The 23,708-nt window shown below is 38.7% G+C and overlaps 1 protein-coding gene across 5 annotated transcripts; it reads left to right on the top strand.

The window, feature by feature from the left end:
* Positions 1–1,748: 1,748 nt before the first annotated feature.
* LOC113119012 (protein SMG7-like) lies at positions 1,749–21,797 on the top strand. Of its 5 annotated transcripts, none has more exons than XM_026288258.1 (23): positions 1,749–1,900; positions 5,638–5,669; positions 6,018–6,135; positions 6,247–6,379; positions 10,610–10,781; positions 10,906–10,977; positions 11,077–11,227; positions 11,329–11,464; positions 11,612–11,774; positions 12,518–12,674; positions 12,958–13,028; positions 13,114–13,174; positions 13,285–13,404; positions 13,578–13,989; positions 14,076–14,211; positions 14,307–14,671; positions 14,858–15,202; positions 16,863–17,012; positions 17,479–17,556; positions 17,898–18,051; positions 18,198–18,368; positions 18,739–18,893; positions 19,040–21,797. In XM_026288258.1, exons 1-23 carry the CDS (start codon positions 1,875–1,877, stop codon positions 19,151–19,153), a joined length of 3,492 nt encoding a protein of 1,163 aa, XP_026144043.1. In that variant the 5' UTR covers positions 1,749–1,874; the 3' UTR covers positions 19,154–21,797. The 5 variants fall into 5 exon arrangements, with proteins under 5 accessions (XP_026144043.1, XP_026144042.1, XP_026144040.1 ...); XM_026288257.1 differs by having other exon boundaries at positions 14,070–14,211; positions 17,901–18,051; XM_026288255.1 differs by having other exon boundaries at positions 14,070–14,211.
* Positions 21,798–23,708: the final 1,911 nt, after the last annotated feature.

Raw genomic sequence — 23,708 nt, 5'->3', positions numbered from 1 at the left:
AGGTGAAAATAAATGTGATTGTTGTTATTGCACAGCTTCACATTTACTTAAGATAAAGGCCAATACAATAGCTGTTTGAAAATAATTTTAGATTAATTAAAAGTGTCAAAGAATCTTCTGAAAAAAGATGAGCTGAGGCCCATAATTGGGTGACACACAAATAAGACTGTATGCCAAAAATGGACACAAACAGGTGTTTATGAACAGCTGCATAGCTTTTCTTTTATAATCTTGGAGTCTATTATCCCACACAACTGCTAAAAATTATACATTTATCAATGTCAGTACATTGTAAGAAAACTTCTGAAAAATAAAAATAAAAATAAAAAACACAGAAAATGTGAGTTTTTTTTCTGCCAGGACACTAGTTATTGAATTTACAGACATATCCTTTAATCCTTAAACACAACAATGCATAATTCAAAATACTGTAAAACACCAATGGAAAATCAATATGGAAATTTCCTTTTACACAATGTGTCTTATTTTTTACAAACTTTTCTTAGAGAGTGCAGCAGATTGGTATGCCCTGTGGGAAAACCGCATTTGCACCCCATGTTTGTCAACACTAAAAATACATTCAATACACACATCATGTGCTGACAAGCAGTCAAGATAGGCAAGCCAGGTGCCCTCATTAACACTGGCTGCCTCTGTCTCAAACAAAAGGTCCTATGGCTGCAAGGTGTGAATCATGGATCAATTTGAACAATGCCTGAGTGGATTTGTCTCTCTCAGACTATTCTCAAACCAACCATAACTAGTCAGCAGCAAATGCTGTCCAATAATGTAATTAAAAGTCCACCTGCGAACAGAGCTGCTTGGATTAATCACTTCTGCTTGTGTTATTCTCATCCTTAAGTCACTTTGGATAATAGCCTCTGCTACAGTCAATGGATAAATGTAATGAATTAGACTTGTGTTCAGTTTTGAATCAATGCCATTTTTTCTTAGTTCAGCCTTAGTTGAAGTCTTTTAAATTATTAGATTTAAGATTTTCCCTCACATATTTTGGCATGGCATCAGTGATGTGTTTATCAGTACAACGAACGAACACCATCCTTGATGACAGGCATTTGAATATGGAAGCACTATAGTCACAGTGTGACTCATCAATTGCAAAACAAGCTATATAAAGCTCTCAAACATGTTTCAAATGGTGAAAACAACTCAGTTTAACAAATCATTATATTGGAAATGTTATGCAGTTTTTTTTTCTCTCTATAAGCAAATGCAACCAGTAGATTATCAGTTCTTATTTACTCACAAAACCCATCAGAGCCCTTAAAACATAAAGGACTAGAAGCATGAGTGAATATTTACAAGGGTTTGTGCAAATCATTTGGTACAAGAAAGTTGGTGAGGTTTCCTTTTGATAAACATTCTTGTCAAATGTGTTGTCTGTGCCTCCAACCAGGGCACCACAATCAGGGAAAAGTTTTTGTGGCTGTTTAATTTGTCAGTGCCAGTTGCCAATTCTTTTATTTGACACACTTTTTTATTTTTAAACCGAGATTGCGCTTTAAAATATATAATGATGTTAAAGCTTAGCAGGAAACATTTAATAATAGTAGCAGATTTGTATTGCTTGCAGTGTAGCACACCAGATTTATACCTACCCCGTAGATTTAGTTTAATAAGAGGTCAAACTGTATGGACCCTTTAAAGTATTTAGCCTCGCTACGATGCACGCACAGTCTGGATTTGGACAAGCTATGAAAAGCGAGGGGGCGGGGTCTGTGACGTGGTTCAGCGCGCTCCTGTGTGTACGTCTGGTCCGTTTCTACCAATGACGATGTGATGGACAATATGGCGCCGGGAGTAGATTTAGCTTGTGAACCTGTCGTTGTCTAAAAGACTGGTGATCCGACAGGATGAACCTCTGCGCCCAATACTTACGGTAAGTAAAATCCGGAGGTTCTATGGCTCGAATTGACGACCGAGTCCGTGTTTCTAACGTTGAGGCCCAATGTGGTTCATCGGAATGTTGCTCGGCTACCATTGGCTGGGAGTGCTAGACGCTAGGCTAGTTAGCATGCGAACCTGTAAACGAGACACGAAACTGAATACAGAAAGAAGCTGCTGACATTTAGACCTAAAAATTGAAAAAAGCATTGAAAGATGGGCGGTTCGACAAATCGCGACATTTACTTGATGTAACGTTAACGATAACTCGTGTCTAAATGGCAGCTGTTGTGGGAGGGCATGCTAAGTGCTGTGCTGTGTTAGCCCGCGTTAGCTACAAACATACCACTGGATGAAGTCAGAAAACAGTCCAGTCACACATGCTCGCTACATTAGTCACATTAAAGCATCGGGTGACTAGTCATCTTCAAAATATACCTAAAAAACAAGACTTCATTTGTTACGTATCTGCTGTACACAGGTTTCCTTTCATTTCAGGTTGAATAATACATTACAGTGATGAGCCAATGGTGACAGTGAACTGATGTAATACGTTTTAATAAAGCTGTTATGTTATTTAATGTTTTTTTATTTATTTATGTGGTTTACAAGTGTGTTTGACCTTGTTTTAGTGTGTCGCTCGATCGTTTTAGCTGTAGGACGTATCGATTTGGACCAATAACGTTTAGATTCGGAGCAAAATCAACATGAATTTCTTAAGAGTTTTCTTTAGACTTTTTGAGACCTTATCTGTGAGAATTTCAGGTATGCAAGTCATTGTTTTTGCATCTGACATGCTTCAGTAACCTTGAGTTGGTTCAAAACAGTGTCTGTGACATGAATCGACCAAGGGAGTTTGTAAATGAAATTAGTGGCTGGTAATGACAAATCCAGGCCATTTGAACGTGAAAGGTTGTCAGCAGTGTGCTGAGTGGATGCGTTTGTTGTTGAGGAGTGTTGTGAAGGAATGATGGTGCTCTGATGATGCACATTTCTGCTCCAAACTGACAGTGAGTTGAGAACATGTCTTTATTACTATGGTTTGTACTTGCTGAAACGGACAACAGAAAAGCTGTATGTTGTTATGCTTTTATGTAATCAGATCACTTTATGAAGTCAGCAGTCAAGTTGTAGTCGATTGTTAAGAGACTTTCAAGCCAGCTGTTTGAATCGTCACTTGCTCAACTGGTCCAGTGCTACATAGTCACAACATTTTATATTTCAATGCTCTTGTACATCCGACATGTTTTTTTTTTATGCCTTACAGAACATTTAGCTTTGTATGATATTTTCTATAAAATTTTGTACATTGTTGTTGTTTTTATTTGTGTAAAACTGCTGCTCTAAATGTTACCATCTTATCAAACTGGGTTTTTTGATGGTCTTGGATACATGTGCAAGAATTAATTAAAATTCTAAACCTATATATAGTGGCGGCTCGATTAATGAGGAAAAGTCACCCATTCAATTGATAAATTAACGGCTACTTAAAGATGTAAAGGGAACTGAACTACTATAGGATTCATAAAAAAATAAATAAACGGACATTAGGAATCAATCTCTTGTTCTCGTTATGTTTCTATATGCGTGTTAACAGCAGCAAATGAAGACTTACGCCAGGATGTGGTTTTTCCAAAAAAACTTTTTACTTCGGTTTCAGCTTAATAAGGAATAATTCACATAATTATTATATTTTAAAAGTCACATAAATCACTGTTTACACAACTCACTTATATTAAACTGCTCATTTATATCACATTCCTCACTTAGAATACACTGCTTACTTAAATTACTGACTTATATTACACTGCTCCCTATTATTGATATGAATCTTTGCTCTTTCGTGTTTTTTCACCTTCTCCGAGAGATGATGCATTTCGGTGACACCTGTAGTTGTCCATGAGATGTTTGTCATGCTCTCGCGATGGAACAAAATGCAACGGAAATAAAGCATCAGCTACTTCGCAGCCTATTAGCCTTTTACTCCCCTCATACCACGTCTTCGAAAATCCTCGTTTATACGACTTCCCGTCCTTTGTAGATACTTGTTTGATGTTTAAATTTCGTTTGTGTGCGTTGGGAATCATATTTTTCAAATAAAGCCAGGGTAACACTCATTTTACATACAGCACACAGAGAAAATGACATGAATATGACAGTACGCAAATGCATAAAGCACAGCATTATTTGAAATCACGAGTTTAAAGCTTAAAGCATTAAATACACATGGACCGACTGTCACACACTGAACACATGATCATGCTTGATAAAAATGCACACTTCACAAGATCTCACCGCTGACTTTTGACTAAGTTTGATGGTTTGAGAAATTAAATGTTCATTAGCCATTTAAAGATTTGTTTAAATAATATAAATGTGTATTTTCTTAATGTTGACAGCAAACGAGAAAGTATTATGATGTTTGCCTTTCTGTTACTAATAATATAAGCAATCGTTATAATACTTTTTGTATACATTAATTCTAGAGATGCACTGATTGCAATTTTCTTTGCCGATTTCCATTTTTTTGCATTCTCTTTATCAACTATTTAACATTCCAAAACTGACTGTTTTATGTTTTAGTGCAGTTAGCCACTCCGTCTGAGTGTGGCTTGTGCGCTCCACTAATATAGATCAGTGGTGGTGCGTGCGCTTTTGGTGTAAGCGCGATACCTGCGGGAATTACTTAAAATAATGAGCAATACAAGCACTATTTAACCGGTGTGAATGAGACGTGTGTTAGAGAGAAGTAGGTCTGAAGCCTCGGCCAGTTTACAAGGCAAAAGAAAAAATGCTTACCAGTTTTCAGAATAATCCAATCCGAGTTATGTTAAAAATTCTCCTTGCTCTTCCAAGTCTTTCAATGGGGTAAGCATGTGATTGTTGTCAACAGTTCAGAAGACGTGAAATAAAGTGCACACATCTGTAATAAAGCATCCCTCACATGGCACCGGGGTGTGAATAAAGGCTCCCCCCCCCCATAGCGAATCCATGCGTTTGTGTAAGATAAATATTGAGATTTCAAACATAATAAAAACTTTTTTTTCCTCACTTCTGCTAGAGGGACATCTATCAGCATTTGTACAGCATTTGTTTAATCCTTTGTCAAATAATTAAAAATTTCTTAAATACTACTAATATATATATATATATATATATATATATATATATATATATATATATATATATATAGGTTTATATCGGCCCCTGCTATATCGGCATCGTCTGTCAAAATTCCAATATCGGTCGACCACTACTTTGTATTAAACTATGCATACATGCATGGTGCTGTTTTTTTTTCTTCTAATTGTTTAAGCAGCTTTATTAATTATTTATGGTTTATAAACTTTATTTTAAAAACTATGCCCTTTTTTTTCAAAGATAGCTGTTATTTTATTCCACTTTGAAGAAACGTGCTGCATAATATTTTGCACGATGAGTCCTCTTGTGGCCTCAGGAGAGAAGCCAAAAGTTTTTTTTCCCCCTAACTGAAATTATGCCTTTTAAATTAGAATATAATCGTATGTTATCACGAATCACTTGAACTATGTGCTTGACAAATATAAAAAAAATCCCAAAATGCACTTGAGCTTGAGGAATGTATAATAATGAAGCCCTGAACTGTGATGCTTTCCTGTTCACTCCAGAGCTGTGTTCACCAGACCTTGCTCAATGATTCTCTCTTCAACCATCTCCTCATTAATTAACACATTCATTTCTTGTTTTGAGCAGGCAGGCAGAGGCCCTGAAGGCTGACATGACAGGTATGTGTTAGTTTAGTCTAATTTAGTTAGGACTTATATCATGGTATTTAGATGTTTATCTAATGTGTAATCTTTAAAATATTGATAATATGAGTGCGTTGGTTGTAAGTTGCACGTATTATTAAAATTATTGATGTGATGTATGAGGTTGCTTGGAGTCTATTGCTATATTTTGTATTTGTCATCTTATCGCTGTCACTCTGGTAACCATGGCATTGAATGTGGTTACTAAGACGTGCAGGTCTTTCTCCAAATGAACAGAAAGGCGCTATTAGACTCCGTCAGTCACGTCCTACAGTGCGGCTGCAGTGTTAGCTTTTAACATGTTCCACTCCGTGTGTCATGCAGATTCAAAGCTTGGTGCCGCAGAGGTCTGGACGTCAAGGCAGGCTCTTCAGGACTTGTACCAGAAAATGCTGGTTACTGACCTGGAGTACGCCCTGGACAAGAAAGTGGAACAAGATCTGTAAGAAAACCAATAACAATGCTATATGTAATTGACATGCAGAAATCCTGGTTTTGTGTATTTTGTTGAAAATATCTGATTGACTATCATCTTGTCTCACTTTTGTTTTAGCTGGAACCATGCTTTTAAGAATCAAATAACCACACTACAGAGTCAAGCTAAGAACAGGGCCAATCCCAATCGAAGTGAAGTTCAGGCCAATCTCTCCCTGTTTCTTGAGGCAGCTAGTGGATTCTACACACAAGTAAGATGCGTTATTGTACAGTGCTCATTGTAATGCTCATTGTTAACCACAGACCAGATTTTTGTCACATGACAAATTGTTATGCCAGTCTGCTGTTCTTTGTTGAGAACAGAGTCTTAGTGCCTTTTATAAAGAGCTGGAAGATTAATCTAAAAGTAATCGAAACTAGGGCTGTCACTTTTAGTTCGAAAATCGATTGCACAATCGATAGGACCAACCAAAAAAGTTTCGAAAACGTAAATAAGGAAACGATTTTAACCAAATATGTACACTATTATTTTTAAAATAATTAAACAATTAAAAAATTTAGATGTAACAAAACTCACAAACAAGAAGAAAAAGAAAATAAAGAAATCCGAAAGTGCTGAATGCCATGCGAAAGCTAAACAGAAAATACCAGCAATTTTTTACGCGCCTACAAGACCCAGTGACGTCGCACCAAATGCGAATAGAGCGTCTGGCGCGAATGATTTCAATGTTAAGTCAATGTAAAGATGTGTTTACTCGCGTCTGGAGGTCTCGCAGCGCGGTAGACGCGAATTCGCCTCATGAGTTATGAAAAGGACCATTGCAAGCTGACAGCGACCGGCTTTTGTGGTGGAAAATTGGCAGTAATACCCCCACCTTGCGCAGCTGTACCTGAGTGTCCCTGGGACATCAATGCGGTCGAAGCGCGTCTTCTCAACAGCTGGACATATAGTGAATAAAAAACGCTCTGCTCTGGACCCCGAAAATGTTGATTGACTTGTTTTCCTGTCCAATAAAATTGTAATGGCCCTAGCCTTCAATTATGCCTGCCTAGTGCCGCCTAGCCTAAGGTGTCGTTTACCTTCAATAAAAAAACACACATGGCCTGTTCTCAAGTCCATTTAAAGTTTCATTTTTTGAGCAGTTGTTTGAAATGCATTGAATCATTATTTAAAATAATCTTGTTGATTTTTGAATTGCCTAAATCATAAATGCAGCCGGGTTGAAGCCTGCAGTGATGTTTTTCTTTTGTTATGGCAGCCGTCCACTGTGCATATATATTTTTTCGAGAATGTTGCACTCCTGTTGCTGTCTGCATGAAACTTCATGCCAATAAATAAGAAATATTGCTGACTTGTGCGTTTCCAGCGCTCTCTTTACGTCCGTCCGTTATTTGACGTTGAAAAAGGAAACGCCCTTTTTTAGACATGAAAAATCGATTTTACAATCGGTTCAATGAACACTTATGTCTTAAAAATCGAAAATGATTTTTTTTTACAAAAGTGACAGCCCTAATCAAAACCGAAATTCAGAACATTTAACCGACCTGCGTCTTTTGCAGCATTTCGCACGAGTGTGCTTTTTTTTTTTAAGATGCGGTGTCAAGTTAATCCTCCACTCATCAATGTCAGTTCCAAAACAGTGGACCAATCAGAAGACCGTGGAGGCTGGGCGAGCGTCGTGAGCTTCTGTTTACAGTTGCAAGTTGCTATGGCAACATGGCGGAGGAGGCAGTCTGCACTGTTTTTTTTTTTGTAGTTTTTTTTACATTCCTGAGCGCTTTGTTTTGCGTTTTTAGGTGCAAAGATGCCTTCTATGTGGAAGGCCAGTAAGAAACTAGATTAAATACTTAATCTGCATATGGAGTGACCGGACAAGATCACTGAAATGAAGATCACATGCAGCAGTGATCATGAGTCAGATTCTCATCTATAACTAGGGATGCACGATATTGGATTTTGGCCGATATTCGATATGCCGATATTTTCTAAATAATTTTGGCCGATGCCGATACCGATATCGATATATATACAAATATATACTGATATATTTAAACTTTAATTTTACTGAAGAGAAATCCATGTATCTCTTCTGTACTGATTCTACCATCAATTTATTATTTTACAAATGTAGACAGACATTCACATCTGAAAAAACAGGTCAATTATTTCACTTGGAGAATATCGGTTTGGCTCATCGGCAGAAATATTCATATCGGCCGATACCGATAATTGTCATTTTAAGCTTTTATCGGCCGATACCGATGTTGTGCCGATATTATCGTGCATCCCTATCTATAACGTTATGAGCTCACAGGAGATACAGCCTGCTGAGCCATTAGAGCTGCCATGTCCTGCTCTTGCTCTGCTCTTGCTCTTAATCAGCAGTGTTCTATTTACATTTTTGCACATGGCATTATTTAAAATATTTGTTTAATGGAGATGCAAGTTATTATTTTCTACTATTCCCATGACAATATTTAAAATGTATTTTGTTTGCAAGAGATGCTGGTTATTTTCTACTTTTGATATGGCAGTATTTAAACTCATTTATTTATTTTTTGAAAAAAGAAAAAGAAAGTTATTTATTTTCTACCTTTTTAGGAAACTTGCTTTTTACATTACAACTGAAATTGTACTTTTTTTTCATAATACTTTCATTTCAAGCAATGTTTGTTCTATTCTAAATACTCAATAGCCGCATTTCCACTGTCGGGCCAGTGCGTGCCAGGGCTTAAAGCTGGCCGGGCGGGGCTCATAGCCCCGGGCCAGTAGCACCGAGGCCAGAATAGCGCAGGGTTTCCACAGTGGAGCTTGAAGCACCGCTGCACGTCACTAAAACATGCCCTTTACACGCCTCTCAGGACAACGTCACGCAACCCCATCATTTCACCAACAAAGAGAAGTTATCAGAGAACTAAGAAATAAGTCACTGGAACATGCGCGATCACAAAACGAACATGATAAAAGCAGCAGTTTGTTTGCATGCTTTGTTATATATTCACATTCAAAAGCATCGATGTTACTATAGAATAAGTGATACGTTGATCATATTGATTTAATTTATCAGGACTCAAAATTAATCACACATAATACACTTATTTCTATTTTTTTTTTTTTTTTTTAACGCTCATGAAAATAGCCTGCTTATTCAGTCGAGTCTGTTTCTGTTTATTAGCCACAGTAGCAGTCACATTTAGAATGAATGATAATATCGCTATTTTTATAAAAGCTCCCGAACATAAAAACATTATTAGGCTCTATTCTTTTATGATAGGCAACGTGAGAAAAACTCTTGAGACGAGGCTTGTGACATATAATATAAGTTACTTAATAAATACACGATTGTGATAGAGAATAAGGAGCTGACGTCTGATTTCTTAAAGCGGTCATATTTTACCATGTTTACTGTGGTAACATGTTTAGCGTGCATATCTTTTTCATCGCTTATAAATATTTCAGTCTTGGTGATTATAATCCACATTGGATCAAGTTATTTCAAACACTCGCTGCTGACTGAAAGAGAGTTTTGAGCTCGACACTCGAAAAAAGTGTTTAATGCTGGTGTTAAAGCTGTTATCTTTCTGAAATGATCCTCAGCGCAGACTCTCTATTTTTATAAAAGCTCCCAAACAAAAATCATTATTATATTTTGATGATATGCAACGTTGAGCTAAACTCACGAAACGAGACGACAGATAAAATGTTACTTAATAAATACACAATTGTAATAGAGAATAAGAAGCTGACGTCTGATTTATCCAAGCGGTCATATTTACCATGTTTACTATGGTAACGTTAATGTTTAGCGTGCATAGTCTTTTATATATATATAAATATTTATAAATATTTCTGCCTTGTTTAGTGATTATAATCCACATCGGATCAAGTTATTTCAAACACTTGCTGCTAACTAAGAGTGAGTTTTGAGCTCATCTTATTTTAAAACGTCTTTAATGCTGGTGTTAAAGCTGTTATCTTTCTGAAATGATCCGCGCTGACGCTCTCTAGACACGGAGAAGCTCCGCCTTTGTTTATAACCCCTCCTCTAGCCCCAGCTGGCCCGCTTTGGCCCAAGGTTTTCGTCGGGCCAAAAAACCCTGGCCGTTGGCCCCGAGGAAGCTCCGGCGAGGCACGATCAAGCCCCGGAAGTGACAGTGGAAACGCGACTGGACCTGGCACGCACTAGCACGGCCGGTCCTAGCTCGATAGTGGAAACACGGCTGATGAATAACCATAAATAATGTGTTTCCTTTAATTATTTTCAAATCACAAAGATAAGAAATGCACTCTTTTATTAGAAAAAAAATCCCACATTTAATATTTGAACATATTTACAGTACAAACCTTGTCAGTGAACTGTGAGGGCTAACAAACAAAAACAAAATAATCGTTTATTTAATCAAGGCCTTGATTTTTGGTCATATCGTCCAGCCCTACTTTTATATATATAAAAAAAAAATCTCTCTCTCTTGATCCTTAGCTGTTGCAGGAGCTGTGCACGGTGTTTAATGTGGACTTGCCTTGCCGTGTGAAGTCATCTCAGCTTGGCATCATCAGCAATAAACAGAGCAGCACCAGTGCCATAGTGAAGCCCCAACCCAGCTCCTGTTCCTACATCTGCCAGCACTGTCTTGTCCATCTTGGAGACATTGGTGAGCTCACTCAGATTTCTTGTAGCTAGTTTCCCGAGAAAACCAGCAAACTGCTTTGCTGCCTTATTAATATGAAAGAATGGGAGGATTTAATTGGTTGTGGTTTATTTTATGCAATCCACAGCGCGTTATCGGAACCAAACCAGCCAGGCTGAGTCGTACTACAGACATGCAGCTCAACTTGTTCCCTCAAATGGTTGGTTTTGTTTTCACATTCTCAAGCACGCCACTGACATGTGAATATATATATATATAACGAATGAATTAAAAGTGATATTTTCCCCTCTGCTCTCAGGTCAACCTTACAATCAGCTGGCCATCCTGGCTTCCTCTAAAGGAGACCACCTCACAACAATCTTCTACTACTGCAGAAGCATTGCTGTCAAATTCCCCTTTCCAGCTGCCTCCACCAACCTACAGAAAGCTCTTTCCAAGGCCCTAGAAAGGTCAGAATATTTACATTTATTGGATCATAAAGTTTTGCTCACACTATCATATGCAAGTAGGAAACTAGTGCTTAATTCTCTTGTGTCTGTTTAATCCACAGCCGGGATGAGGTCAAAACAAAATGGAGCGTGTCTGATTTTATTAAGGCCTTCATCAAGTTCCACGGCCATGTTTATCTCTGCAAAAGCCTGGATAAGTTGAACACCCTGAGAGAGAAACTAGAGGAGCAGTTCCAGGTAAGGCCAAAACCACCGGCTGTAGCACTTCATGTCATTTTTCCCCATTAATGTAAGGCGGCAGATATTTGACAGATTTCTGTCTCATTAGTCTTTCTTAGTTTGAATTTGCATGCTCCTTAATCTTCCTACTAATGCGCTCCACAGAGGCTGATTTTGCAGAAAGCCTTCAGCTCCCAGCAGCTGGTCCACATCACAGTGATAAACCTGTTTGAACTGCACCACCTCCGAGACTTCAGCAATGAGGCAGATGAGCACAGCTACAGCTCGGATGAGCAGATCAGCTGGATTCAGCTCCTCGGCCTCTTCAGTATGGCTTTCTTTTCACACTGTTCTCAAGCCAAGTCTTATGGTCTTTTTAAATTCTGGGTTAAGTACATTACCGCTTGTAATTTTGAAAGACACTAAAACACACCATTCAAAAGTTTAAGGGGGTAATTTCTTAAGTTTCTATTTATTTGATCAAAAATACAGTTAAAGTGCGGTAATATTGTGAATATTATTACAAATTAAAGTAATTTTTCTTCTATGTTTATATATTTTATAATACCATCCTGTGATGCAAAGCTGAATTTTCAGCAGCTGTTACTTCATTCTTCAGTGTCACATGATCCTTCAGAAATCATTCTAATATGCTGGCTTGGTGCTCAAGAAACATTTCTTAATATTATCAGTGTCAGAAACAGTTGTGCCGCTTAATATTTTTTATGTAAATCTTTTGTAATGTAATAAATGGCATTACTTTGACTTTTGAAATGTAATGCATCCTTGATGAATGAGTGATAAAAAATAATCGTATTACGCTAATGTTATACCACTTTTAGCTCTAAATGTTTTTGGTTGTTTCGCTGGTTTATTGATCTAATAAATATAGAAATATAGTGTGAAATGTTGAAAACTGACTACCCATGATTGATTATTATTGGGACCATTGAAGAAAATTTAATTATATAATGTCATTGTGCAAAATGTTTAAAATGTGGTGATCGATTCTGCAAATAAAACTTGTAACTCTAGTTGGTGCAATGCTATAATGTTAATGTCTTTCCCTAGTGTCTTTCCTGGGTGTGATGCTAAGCCGAGCTTTACTCAATAAGAACCGAGAGGAGATCATGGGGGAGTGCCCTCTTCCTGCCATCAAAGTGTCTCTGGACTGGCTGAGGCTTCGACCCAGTGTGTTTAATGAAAGTGCTCTGGACAAACAACAGTAGTAAGAAAGGCTTCTTTTTCTCCTGTGACCATAGTACTGAACACTATTTCAAAACCGAAGAACGTTGATTTAGCATTTGAATGTGTTTATATTTGATGGGGAACTTGAGGTAGTTTCTAAATAGCCCGGGTCTCTTTAATCCACAACTTGCATAATCCCAGGAACAATACCCACCATCCATTGCACGGAATGTCTGTTTTTGTCTTTTTAAAATGATTCTGCTTGAGCGAAGATTTTGAGGTATTGAATACTGTTAAGATGACACATCTTTGGCATCTCACAGCATCTGGCCATGGCTGGTGTCCATTCTGAACAGCTTTCAGCCTAAGGAGGAGGATGTGTCAAATGTGTCAGGTAGTGAGCACTGCATCACACGCTGGAATTTCCTCATGAACGTTTCTTTTCTTTTTGTTAATAGCCATGATTGTTTGTTTCACAGTGATTCCACTTCCCGAGGAGTTTGAACTGCAGGGCTTTCTAGCCCTTCGGCCTGCTCTGCGGTAATTCTTCATGATTAATTGATCGCTGTTCTTGTTTTAACTCCTTATTTCACACACATAACTATTTTAGCTGTATTTGTTCTCTTAAGGCTCTTATTTAATGGTTTCAGAATGCTGGACTTCTCTAAAGGGCATCAGAGTATCGTGGTTGGCAAAGAGAGCCTGTTAATTCATTCCCGACACCAGAGACTCATCAGCGTAGGCAAGTGGGTGGCTGACAACCAACCACGGTAAGCTGTTGTTTCATTTTCTATTCATCATTTCTATGGCTTTCTAGGACTTTCTTGACGTCTGTCATTTTAATTTTTCTTTGCTTTTATTTGCATTTGATCCCCTTTTTTGATTTGTTGCATTTCCTTGTGTGTGTGTGCAAAAACGTAATTTTTACTTTTGGCATCAACAGGTTGATCCAGTGTCGCATAAGTGATGGCCTTCTGCTCTTCATCACTGATATCCCTGAGATGGTAGTGGAAGAGCCACAGGAAAAAGACTCACCTGTCCTCCAGGAGTCCTCTAATGGTGAGCAGACCCCGAACGACAGCACCCAGGGCCTGAAGTCGGTCCTCTCGGCGGGAAAGAATCAGAACAGTGGGCTGGATGGCAGTGAGAGACCTGTGGTCACCTTCAAAGAGAACATCAAACCTCGAGAGCAGAGTAGAGAACCGATCCAGAACCAGAGGGATGCAGGGAAGGACAGAGCTGGATTTAATAAAGGAAATGGAATACAAGGGAAGAACGAGCAGAAGAAAGAGGGCAAGAGAAAGAGCGAGGTGAAGAAAAACAGTCATGATAAAACAACAGAGGTTGGGAAACAGGTAAGAGAGAGCCTTATTTTGTTGTAATTCTTTTTCAAATGTGTCAACACCTCCTGATCTCCGCTTTGATTTGCTGCAAGGTGAAGACTCAGACTGAGATGAGGAAGACTCCAGTGTCTGAGGCGAGGAAGACTCCAGTTACACAGACTCAAACAACATGCTCTTCACAGTTTATCCCCATCCATCACCCAGGAGCTTTCCCCCCTCTGCCCAGCAGACCAGGTACCCTCACACACTTCCTACATTCCACACCTGAACATTATTAACACATGGGCTGTTCACTTCCTCACTTCCTTTTTTTTTTTCTTCTTCTTCAGGTTTCCCCCCACCAGCATATGTGATCCCTCCTCCTGTGGCATTCTCCCTGAGCCCAGGGTTTACCTTCCCAACAGGTGTATCCGTGCCTGCACCCTTCCTCCAGACTGCTTCCCACCCTCAATCTGCCAATCCGGTCCAGACGGGCAAACCCTCACACATTCCCTACAGCCAGCAGAGACCTTCGGGTCCTGGAGCCCTAAACCAAGGCCCTCCACAGCCTTCCCCTACACAGCAATCCCAGCAGGCCTTGCAACAATCTGTACAGCTTCAAGTACAACAACAGCAGCAGCAGCAGCAGCAGTCGCCCACAAAGCAGAGCTCCCAGCTTGGAAAAAGTCCACCACATCATCACAGCATGCAACAGGTAACGTGACGCTTTTGTTTGGCTTATTATGCCCATTTCATTGGCTCTCGTGGTGCTGAGGTTCAATATCTGCTCTGCTGTTTCTATGACAAGTCCGATTACCATGGCAACTACTTAGAAACATGCATGTTACTGACCTTGTTGGGTAATGTCTCTATTTTCTCTAATTTTATTTTGTTCTTGCAGTCTTACATGCAGGTGCCTGAACAGCCTGGTCAAATGTGGAACCAGCACCAAACTCAGCCCACCATGCAGAAGATGCCCATGCAGATTCCAGTCAAACAGCCTTTCTTCATGCCCAGCCAGGACCCAATGAAACTCTTTGAGCACCCCATGAGCATGCAGCCGCCTCAGCCCAGCATGGACAAGAAGATGAAGTTTCCAGAGGTCAAAATGCAAGATTTCTACTGGGAGCCTTCTTACCATATGGGAGGAGAGGGCAGGAGTGGAATGGGGGACAGGATGAGCAAACGTCAGCCTGGAGTCTTCTGCGCTGACCAGGAGAACATGCCCAGAGGCCCTCCATATGAAGTTAGCATTCTTTGTCTTCTGTTTAGACAAACGTAGTTATGTTACAGACAGGCTTAACATACCGTATTTTCCGGACTATAAGTCACACTTTTTTTCTTAATTTGGCTGGTCCTGCGACTTATAGTCAGGTGCGACTTATTTTCAAAATTAATTTGACATGAACCAAGAGAAAACATTACCGTCTACAGCCTCGAGAGTGCGCTCTATGCTGCTCACTGCTCTTGTAGTCTATACTGAACAACATAGAGCTCCCTCTTGTGGCTATAGTCGGTAATGTTTTCTCTTGGTTCTTGGTTCTAAACAAATGCGACTTATAGTCCAGTGCAACTTTTGTTTTTTTTCCTTGTCATGACGTATTTTTGGACTGATGCGACTTCTACTTAGAGTCCGAAAAATACGGTAATATTAACATGATTTGATAATAGCATTATATCCTATTACTCAATATTTAGTATGCATACTGTGTGTACAAAAACAATCATATTGTGAAAACGGAAGTAGTGACAGATAATTTCTTCTGTGTTGTGACGCACATCTGAGAGTAACGCATCATCATAAAGAAAATAAATGGGAACATGGTTCTTTGGATTGTAAAATGGATTGTTCTTTGGGCTGTGGATTGTATTTTGAGATGTGGCCATTGCACTCACAAATGGTGCAAAATGATCATGCAAAAGGCAGGGTTTCAATGATTTAAGTCCTGTATACATCACCTGAGAGAAGTCGGCTGTTTTTTCACCGGAAGGTTCGCTTATGACATTTTGATATATTTTCAAATGTAATTTATTGATGGCAAAGATTTCCAACTGCCATTTACTCCAGTCTTCAGCGTCTCGCTATCCTTCAGAAATCATTCTAATACGCTGATTTGCTGCTCCAGAAATATTTCTTACCATTATGTGCTGCCTAATATTTTTGTGGAAACTAATTGCATAATGTAATTAAATGCAATATTTTATTTCAGACGGCCAAGTGGCAAGACGTTTTAAACAGATTTGGATTTTAAATATTTGATTTCCAAATTAATAACTTTCATCATTCATGAATTTAAAAAGGACAACATGAGGTTAAACATGCAATATAGTTCATAAATGCTTTAAACGTTTTCATAATGTGTTCATGTTATTTATTAATAGTGTACTGCTTGGCGCAGTGTTCCCTAAGTAGTAAGCAAGCATTCCTTTCCGAACACAGCTTCAGTCCTTATTCTCAGTCACTTGCTTCCACTTGCCCTTTTGTTTCTACGGGCTTAGCATCTGTACAATATCTGTTATGACTATGATTATCATAGTTTTCCGGCTTTAGCTGGGGATCATTTACAGCCATACTTTGTTTTATTGAAACTTGATCTCCGCGCATGCTTTCTAATTTTTCATCTCTTCTTTCACGTTTCCACCTCTAGCTGTTTAACTGCTCTGAAGCATTCTGAGATGCGTTTCTGTGTTGTTTGAAAGACTATTTGACTTTTGAGTAAGTCAAACAGCTTTATCACAGGTCGCAAACAGAAATCAGGTTGAGAATCGCACTAATCTTCACAGGCTGCTGTTTTTCTCAGCTATGACAGGCTGCTTCCTTTTTTCTTACATCCTGTTTCTCTCATCCCTTTCCCTCCCTCCCTCTGTCTCTCCTTCCTTCCCCTTTGTGCCTCGTCTTTCACTAGGACAACAAGAGCTCCCCTCTTCTGCCCCCAGACCTGTTAAAGACTCTGGCGGACTTTGAGGAGGAGGAGGAGCTGCTCTTTACTAAACCTCATGATTTCTACCAGGCCTTGGCTGGCCCTCTTAATTCTGCTCCTGGAAGGAACATGTTTGTATGTAGTTCTCCTCCTATCATGTCGTCAGGCTGGAGTGGATATAGAAATTACATATATGCTTCTGTGGACAAAACAAAAAATCTGTTTCCTGTGTCCAATAGCAGTTTGGTAATAACTACTAAATTGTTATTACCGTTTTCCACATATTGGAATACACAAATAATAAAAGTAATTGAAACTAAGGAATTATAAATGTATGGGACACATGTAACTTCGAGGCACATCCTGGAATACTTTTAAAACCATATTGAAGAAGGCTATTCAGATTTAAATTAATGTATTGGTATAATTTATTTTTGTTTATTAATAATTTTATACAAATTATTTGTTATAAATAATGTTTGGCTTTCTGGAAATATATATTTTTTCCTACTACTGTGGTCTGTTGGAAATGATTGATCGGTGTTGGAACTTGCATGTCTATTGCGGAGTTCTCATCTTTTTTGCTTCTCTCTATCTGTAGCTGCCAAATCAGTCCCGACTAGACAGTGGAGCTGATGTGATTGGTCAATCCTCTCTTCTCCCCCGATTTTCCATTCAGGTAGCCTAAAACTGCTTTTCTCTTTCTCAAACAATCACTTTAGTCTTGCATTTTAAATCAAAAATCACCAGGTGGCAGTGTTTTCATTCTAAACATAACCAGTTTTTGTGCTTTTTTTGGGCTGGGTGTTGCTATATTCTTACTTTCCAAACATGCTTTGACTGGTAATGAAAATACAAAATCTTTTTTAATAAAAAATTATGAAGTGCAATAACCCAATATTTTCCAGATAGTATTCTCCCCGTTTTCTGACCTATCTCCGGTATATCTATCAAAGCTAGTCGCAAAAAGGCAAAAAGAAAATAAAATATTGATTAAATAGCTTTTGTTGTTGTTTACAGGAGAACTCCTACCAGAACAGCATTTTTAGCGAAGCCTATGGTAAAAATATGGCTCCTGTGTCTAAGCCGGACATACCCATGATGCACCAGGAGCCTTCACTCTACTCCCTATTTGAAGGAAATCCATGGTCCCCTTCCATTCCTGCTAGCTCAGGTACCATGTTGTAATTTTGATCTACTGTAGAATAGGATCAATTATAGAAATCATTTAACGATGTTTAATTTTGTTCATAGCCGTAATTTTAGATTGTACAGGGGATCAGTTTGTTAATGATTTGTTCCTATCTTTTGTTGTTCTAGATCATTCTACACCAGCCAGTCAGTCCCCTCACTCTTCCAACCCAAGCAGCCTGCCTTCCTCCCCTCCCACCCACAGCCATGGCTCTCTGCCCTTTTCCAACTTTGGCCCCATTGGGACGCCAGACAGCAGAGACCGCCGTGGTACCGATCGCTGGAAGGCTGAGAAAACTGGTAATATTGGTTATTCCCATGCAGAGAGTGTGCTCCTTTGGTTTATGTGTCTCTTCTTTTAGTCATCTTTATTACCACTGACCAGTGTCAGACTGCACTGTAGGCTATGGTATTTACTTTCTTTATACTACAACATGATTATAGAATAAAGAAGTAGAAAGTCTGTTCATTTTACAAGTTCAACCCACCCCCCCCCCACACCAACTTTGTTTCATTTTAAATTATTTGTATGTTTTAGTAAATGTTATGTAGAATGAATATACATTTAATAGCAGTTGTTATGCTTGTATTATTTACATTCTTAAAATGAAATGGCCTGATTGACCATAAGTAGTAGTTAATAAACTGTTAATCATATACTGTCTTTCAGGTGTGAGCGGCTTTGGGTTGGACTACCTGCCTTCTGCCTCGTCCTCCTCTGTGACAGATACCAACAGCTGGCACCAGGGGGCGCAAACCAGCAGCTGGGCAGCCCAGGACATGCCAATGGAGGACTCCTCCACTGTCCTCCTTGACAGTTTCAAGGTAGCATGGGATGTTCTGTCTAATATTTAGTGTGTACTGTTTTCTACACATTCACTGGCCAACAACAGAGTTGTTATATATTTTATCATTTTACTTTAGTCTTAATTAGCCTCCATATTCCCTTTCTTCTATCCCTTTTTGTGTAGTCAATCTGGTCGAGCTCTATGATGCAGCCCGGTCCGTCTGCTCTGGAGCAGCTCCTGATGCAGCAGAAACAGAAGCAGCAGCGCGGTCATGGCAACATGAACCCGCCACACTGAGAGTCCACAGGAAGACGCACATGTGTGAAACATGATTCAACAAAAGAGGTGAAACACCACAAGCTCCAATCGGAAATTTCCGGCATTACCTGCGCGCAGAAGCTGGAGACGGCAAACGATGTGAAGCGACAGGCTCAAAACGAACCGCTCGCCTGACCGACGAGGGACGTGCAGCCCTCTCCTCTCCTCTATCTCTCTCACTCACTCTGTCTCTCTCCCTGTGAGGGCGTGCAAGCACCTGACCCGTCACGCTGCTCCGCACGTAGCCGCTGCAGAACACTGACTCTGAGGGGGACAAACTCTCTCTGATTGCAACACCTCTCTTCCTCTGGGGGGGGGGTCAAAGGTCATTCTCCTGTCTCATCTGGACTTAAGACTCTGGACTAGACACCCTCATGCCCCCTGCTTAAATCTCTCTCTGTGACCGGCTCGCCGTACGTTAAGGAGTTGGGTGTGTGCGTGTCAGAAAGGGATGTTTATTGACGGCAGATGTGGTAATACGAGGGACAAAAAAAAAGCAAGAAGGACTGGTTTTGTGTTTTTATTCCAAGTCTGGATTCATTTTCTCAGAGGGATTCCTGTCGCTGTGTTCAGAATAAAAAATAAATAAATAAAAAAATGAATGAAGGATGATGCGAACGGCGTGAAAGTGCACTTCTAGAGAATGTGCTCGGATATTAGATTGACACAGGCATGGATCATGGTGTTGTCATGTACAGTCTGTTGTTTTGTAAGAAGAGTTCGCAGAACGGGACAGGGAACGTCTCTAAAGTTCGAACCATTATGAAGCTCATAGCGACATTATAGCTCGATCAGTATCAAGCGGAGTTGGGGGTTAGACTATAGATGTAGGATGTAGTATCATTAGCTGCAATAGAGACTGCATTTATTAACAATACTGTATTTTGTGACTTGTTCTGTAGCAGTTTTAGCTCTCTGAAATATTATTCAGTAAATATGTTGAATAGTTTACTGCTAACGGGGGAGTTCATTCGCTATAAATGTGTGCTTCCCCTTTTCCCTCCTCTCCTCATTACTTTATTCTCTAGCTTAAACGCATAACGGCTTCTTTTGTTCTTGTTCTGCCTTTTTATTAATAGTTTTAAGCTTTATCAGCTCTCTTTGTGCCTGGTCTGTGTTTTTGCTCTTCCTTTTTTTGTTCTTTCTCTATTTTTGTTTTAAGGAATCGTTAGCATCGGAATCACAGTTGGCACTGTAGGGGTGAGGAGAACGGGGCTAGCTGTGACGCTTGTTAGCTCGGCAGAAAGGGATGTGAACTGGTGAAACTCAATTTCCCACAGCCACTGTACTCGGTTTAAAACCACAGAACGTACCTCCGAAAAGTCCCTCAGCTCCCGTTACACTTAGCACTAAAAAGTTGTCTCTGAGGAAGAGCGTCAAGCCCGATTACTGCTTCATTCTGAAATCTTGTTACGTATAGGATCGGTTGCCTTGGGTTAGCGTCACATGGCCATGTTTCTCAAGCTAGAAAAGGGACAAGTCGTCATAGACGCCCTGTTCGCAGCCTGTTTGGTTTTTTCTTCGAAGTAAAAAGCAAATATTGTAACTGTTCTCTTTTCAGTAGAGGATATAGCACTGAGTAGGCCTTTGAGACCTTTTGTGGGTGCCACTGTTTGGTAGAGATGTTCTGGGGCCAGGGGTTTGCGTTGGATAGGCTGAAATATCTAGAAAGCATTCACAGTGGTCATTTCTTCCTGGTTAAGTAAGATGTTTTTGTTCGGCGAAGGTTATATGAAAGACATACTCTCTCGTATGATGAGAATAAAGCGTGTTTTTATTTTTGAGTAGAGAACATTTTATTAAAGACGAACTTTAAATGATGTGTCTATTTGCTGTGTGATTGTGCTTCTCTTGTTGCATTTAAAATTGTATAAAAAAAAATAGAGGAATAAATGATTAAATGGAACCATAAAAGTTGAGTTCAGTCTAAGTATCATCTGCGGAAGAATCTACAAGCAAAGTTTCAGTGGGAGCCGTGTGCCCCATTTTGTTCATCTTTTGTTTTCCTATTAAAATCGTTCATCAAGTTTCAGAAGCCAGTGCTCTGATTGGTTGCTGTGAATGCCCAATATTCTTAAAATTCTTTTATTTTGGATGACTTTTGGTGCACGGTCTTGTGTGGATGTGCTTTTTTCGATACCCTCTATCTCAATGCATTGTAAATGTGGATTTTTCCCCTGTTGTTCAGTATTCCTTTTTTTTTTTTTTATTGTGGCTTCTGTAGTGACGTACATTACAATGCTGATCACAGGACAACAGCCTTGTGCCTCTGGGCCGTAATATAACATTCCAATAGTAAAGCTAAAAGAAAATATAACAGCCAGCTTTTTACATTCAAATTACCACTAAGACAGTTTGTCCCGACTCTAAATTCAGTCTGTCACTGATTCTGCATGAAATCCATATTTCAGAATGCCTTGTATTTTGGATGAGGGAGATATCCAGTCAAGGGATTTTTTTTTTTTTCTTTTTTTTTTTTTTAAAGAGGATTTTGTCAGGGAATAGTTGGGGGTGAGGATATCTCCTTCTATAATGGGCTTGATTTATTGTGTTCTTGTCTCTTTGTGGACACTTGTAAACTGGAATCAGCTATGCCTTTAATAAAATAAACCATGTCCTCATAGTCGGACTTGAGTCTTTTCTGTACCTCACACTTTCTCATACCTCGAAGTTCCTCCTTCTACCTTGAATCACAGACAAGTGCATGTCAGGGACACGGATGACTGTTAACCACAACATAAATTAAAACTTCATGTGTTTAAACAGCTGGTATTACGTCATGACCCAATATCCTTTATAGCAGCCATCAATAATTTTCTAGTATGAAATAAGCTTAGTCACGGTTTCATTTCTGAGCTCTGTAAGAAAATCTCTGGTCTTTGCTCATTGGTTTTATGGTGCATTCTGGAAAATGATGGATCGCTTTATTGCAGCAACAAATCCACAGTACTTGCAACTGTGATTACATTTACAAGTGAATTCCACAAACTTAACTGTAGGGGGCTTCAAAGTTTAAAAATGCACACAACTACATAGTTGATTTAATTCATTAGTTATCATGAATTATAGTGTTCATATTGGTTGAAGTTTATAAATGTTTTGGTTAAATTTATAAATGTATTTTATTTATTTTTTTCATAAGAGAGAGTTTAAATTTGTGTGGAAAGTTACATATTGATATGCTATTTTAACACATTTGACAACTAATTAATGAATTAACTAATGAACATTTAATGTAGACATAACCCTATATTTAAGCATTACCATTTTATTTGATCACTATCCAGTTAATTATTGTACATTTGATTTGGTATAATATTGACTTACTTGAGGGGGAAATGGGTTTTACTGTAAATCACAGAGGAATGAACCGTGAACTTGATGCTGTCTAGAAATTGAAGGAACATCTCTCAGCTCCTCACCCACTTCCTGAGAGGAAACCAGAGTGGTTGAAGATCATCTTACCACACACACCAGCTGCCATATCATCTCTCTCCTTAATGCAAGTTCTATTAAACCGTTTTTGCCACAGAATATTTCAGTGTGTACTCGGGGCCACGTTGAGTAAATCTTTGACAAGCCCCTGCAAAAACTCACATGTCATTTTATTTCTAAATGCGTGTCTGTTTCCTATGCTGTTAGCTTCAGTTAAACCACACCCTCAGTCTTGGCCTGATGGCCCTTAACACGCTACCACAAATCACTACCAAATTGTCAAACTGTCTGTAATATAAAAATAGTATAAATTGTAATATTAATATTTATTCTAAAAGCTACATTCAGAGCCAGAATCTGTCTTTGAATTCAAACTAATATATACTTTATCTCTAGGTTGTTGATTAAAAGATAAAATCACAGATTCCTACACTGTTAACTAGAGGCTATAATACATAGTACTATACATTTTTAAATTATTCAATGCAATAATTAACATGTATGAATTACAAGCATTGTATATGTAACTGTATATCTGTATGCGGTAGTAGTCACAGTTTCACCAGGTTAAGTGCACTCTATCTGTATTGTTAATTTTAACAATTAAATTATGAACCCAGTTAACAGAAGAATGCATATTTTGTAATTTGTTCTTCCTAAAAGTGCCTTATTCACAATATGCAAAGAGGATGTAAAGAAGAAGCATTTTCTAGACTCAGGTTTGTTTGTTTGTTTTATAGTTTTCTTTTTTTTTATCATTTGCTTAATTACATAGATTAGTTTGCAGATGTAGATGTGTTAGACTGCAACACAGAGCTATGTTTATGAAGGGTAATGAAAGAACCCCAATATATATCATATATATATAATATAATGTGCATAAGAGAAGAAAATGTATTTATTATATTTAAATTATAACATACTTTGTTTTTATTTTCCTATAATTTTCCTGTTTTAGAAATAAGGAACTAATCAGTCAATGTGATAAATAAGGATCAATCAATGTGAACATGCATCTGCTCTGGTTTCTACTGCACTGAATTCATTTGAACATCATTATGTTTTTGTAATTTGCGAAGCCTTGGGATTATGTTATGTA

Source organism: Carassius auratus, chromosome 2 (assembly GCF_003368295.1).
Source record: "Carassius auratus strain Wakin chromosome 2, ASM336829v1, whole genome shotgun sequence".
Taxonomy (NCBI): domain Eukaryota; kingdom Metazoa; phylum Chordata; class Actinopteri; order Cypriniformes; family Cyprinidae; genus Carassius; species Carassius auratus.
The sequence above is the reverse complement of the archived record's forward strand: the minus strand, read 5'-3'. Positions and strand labels throughout refer to the sequence as shown.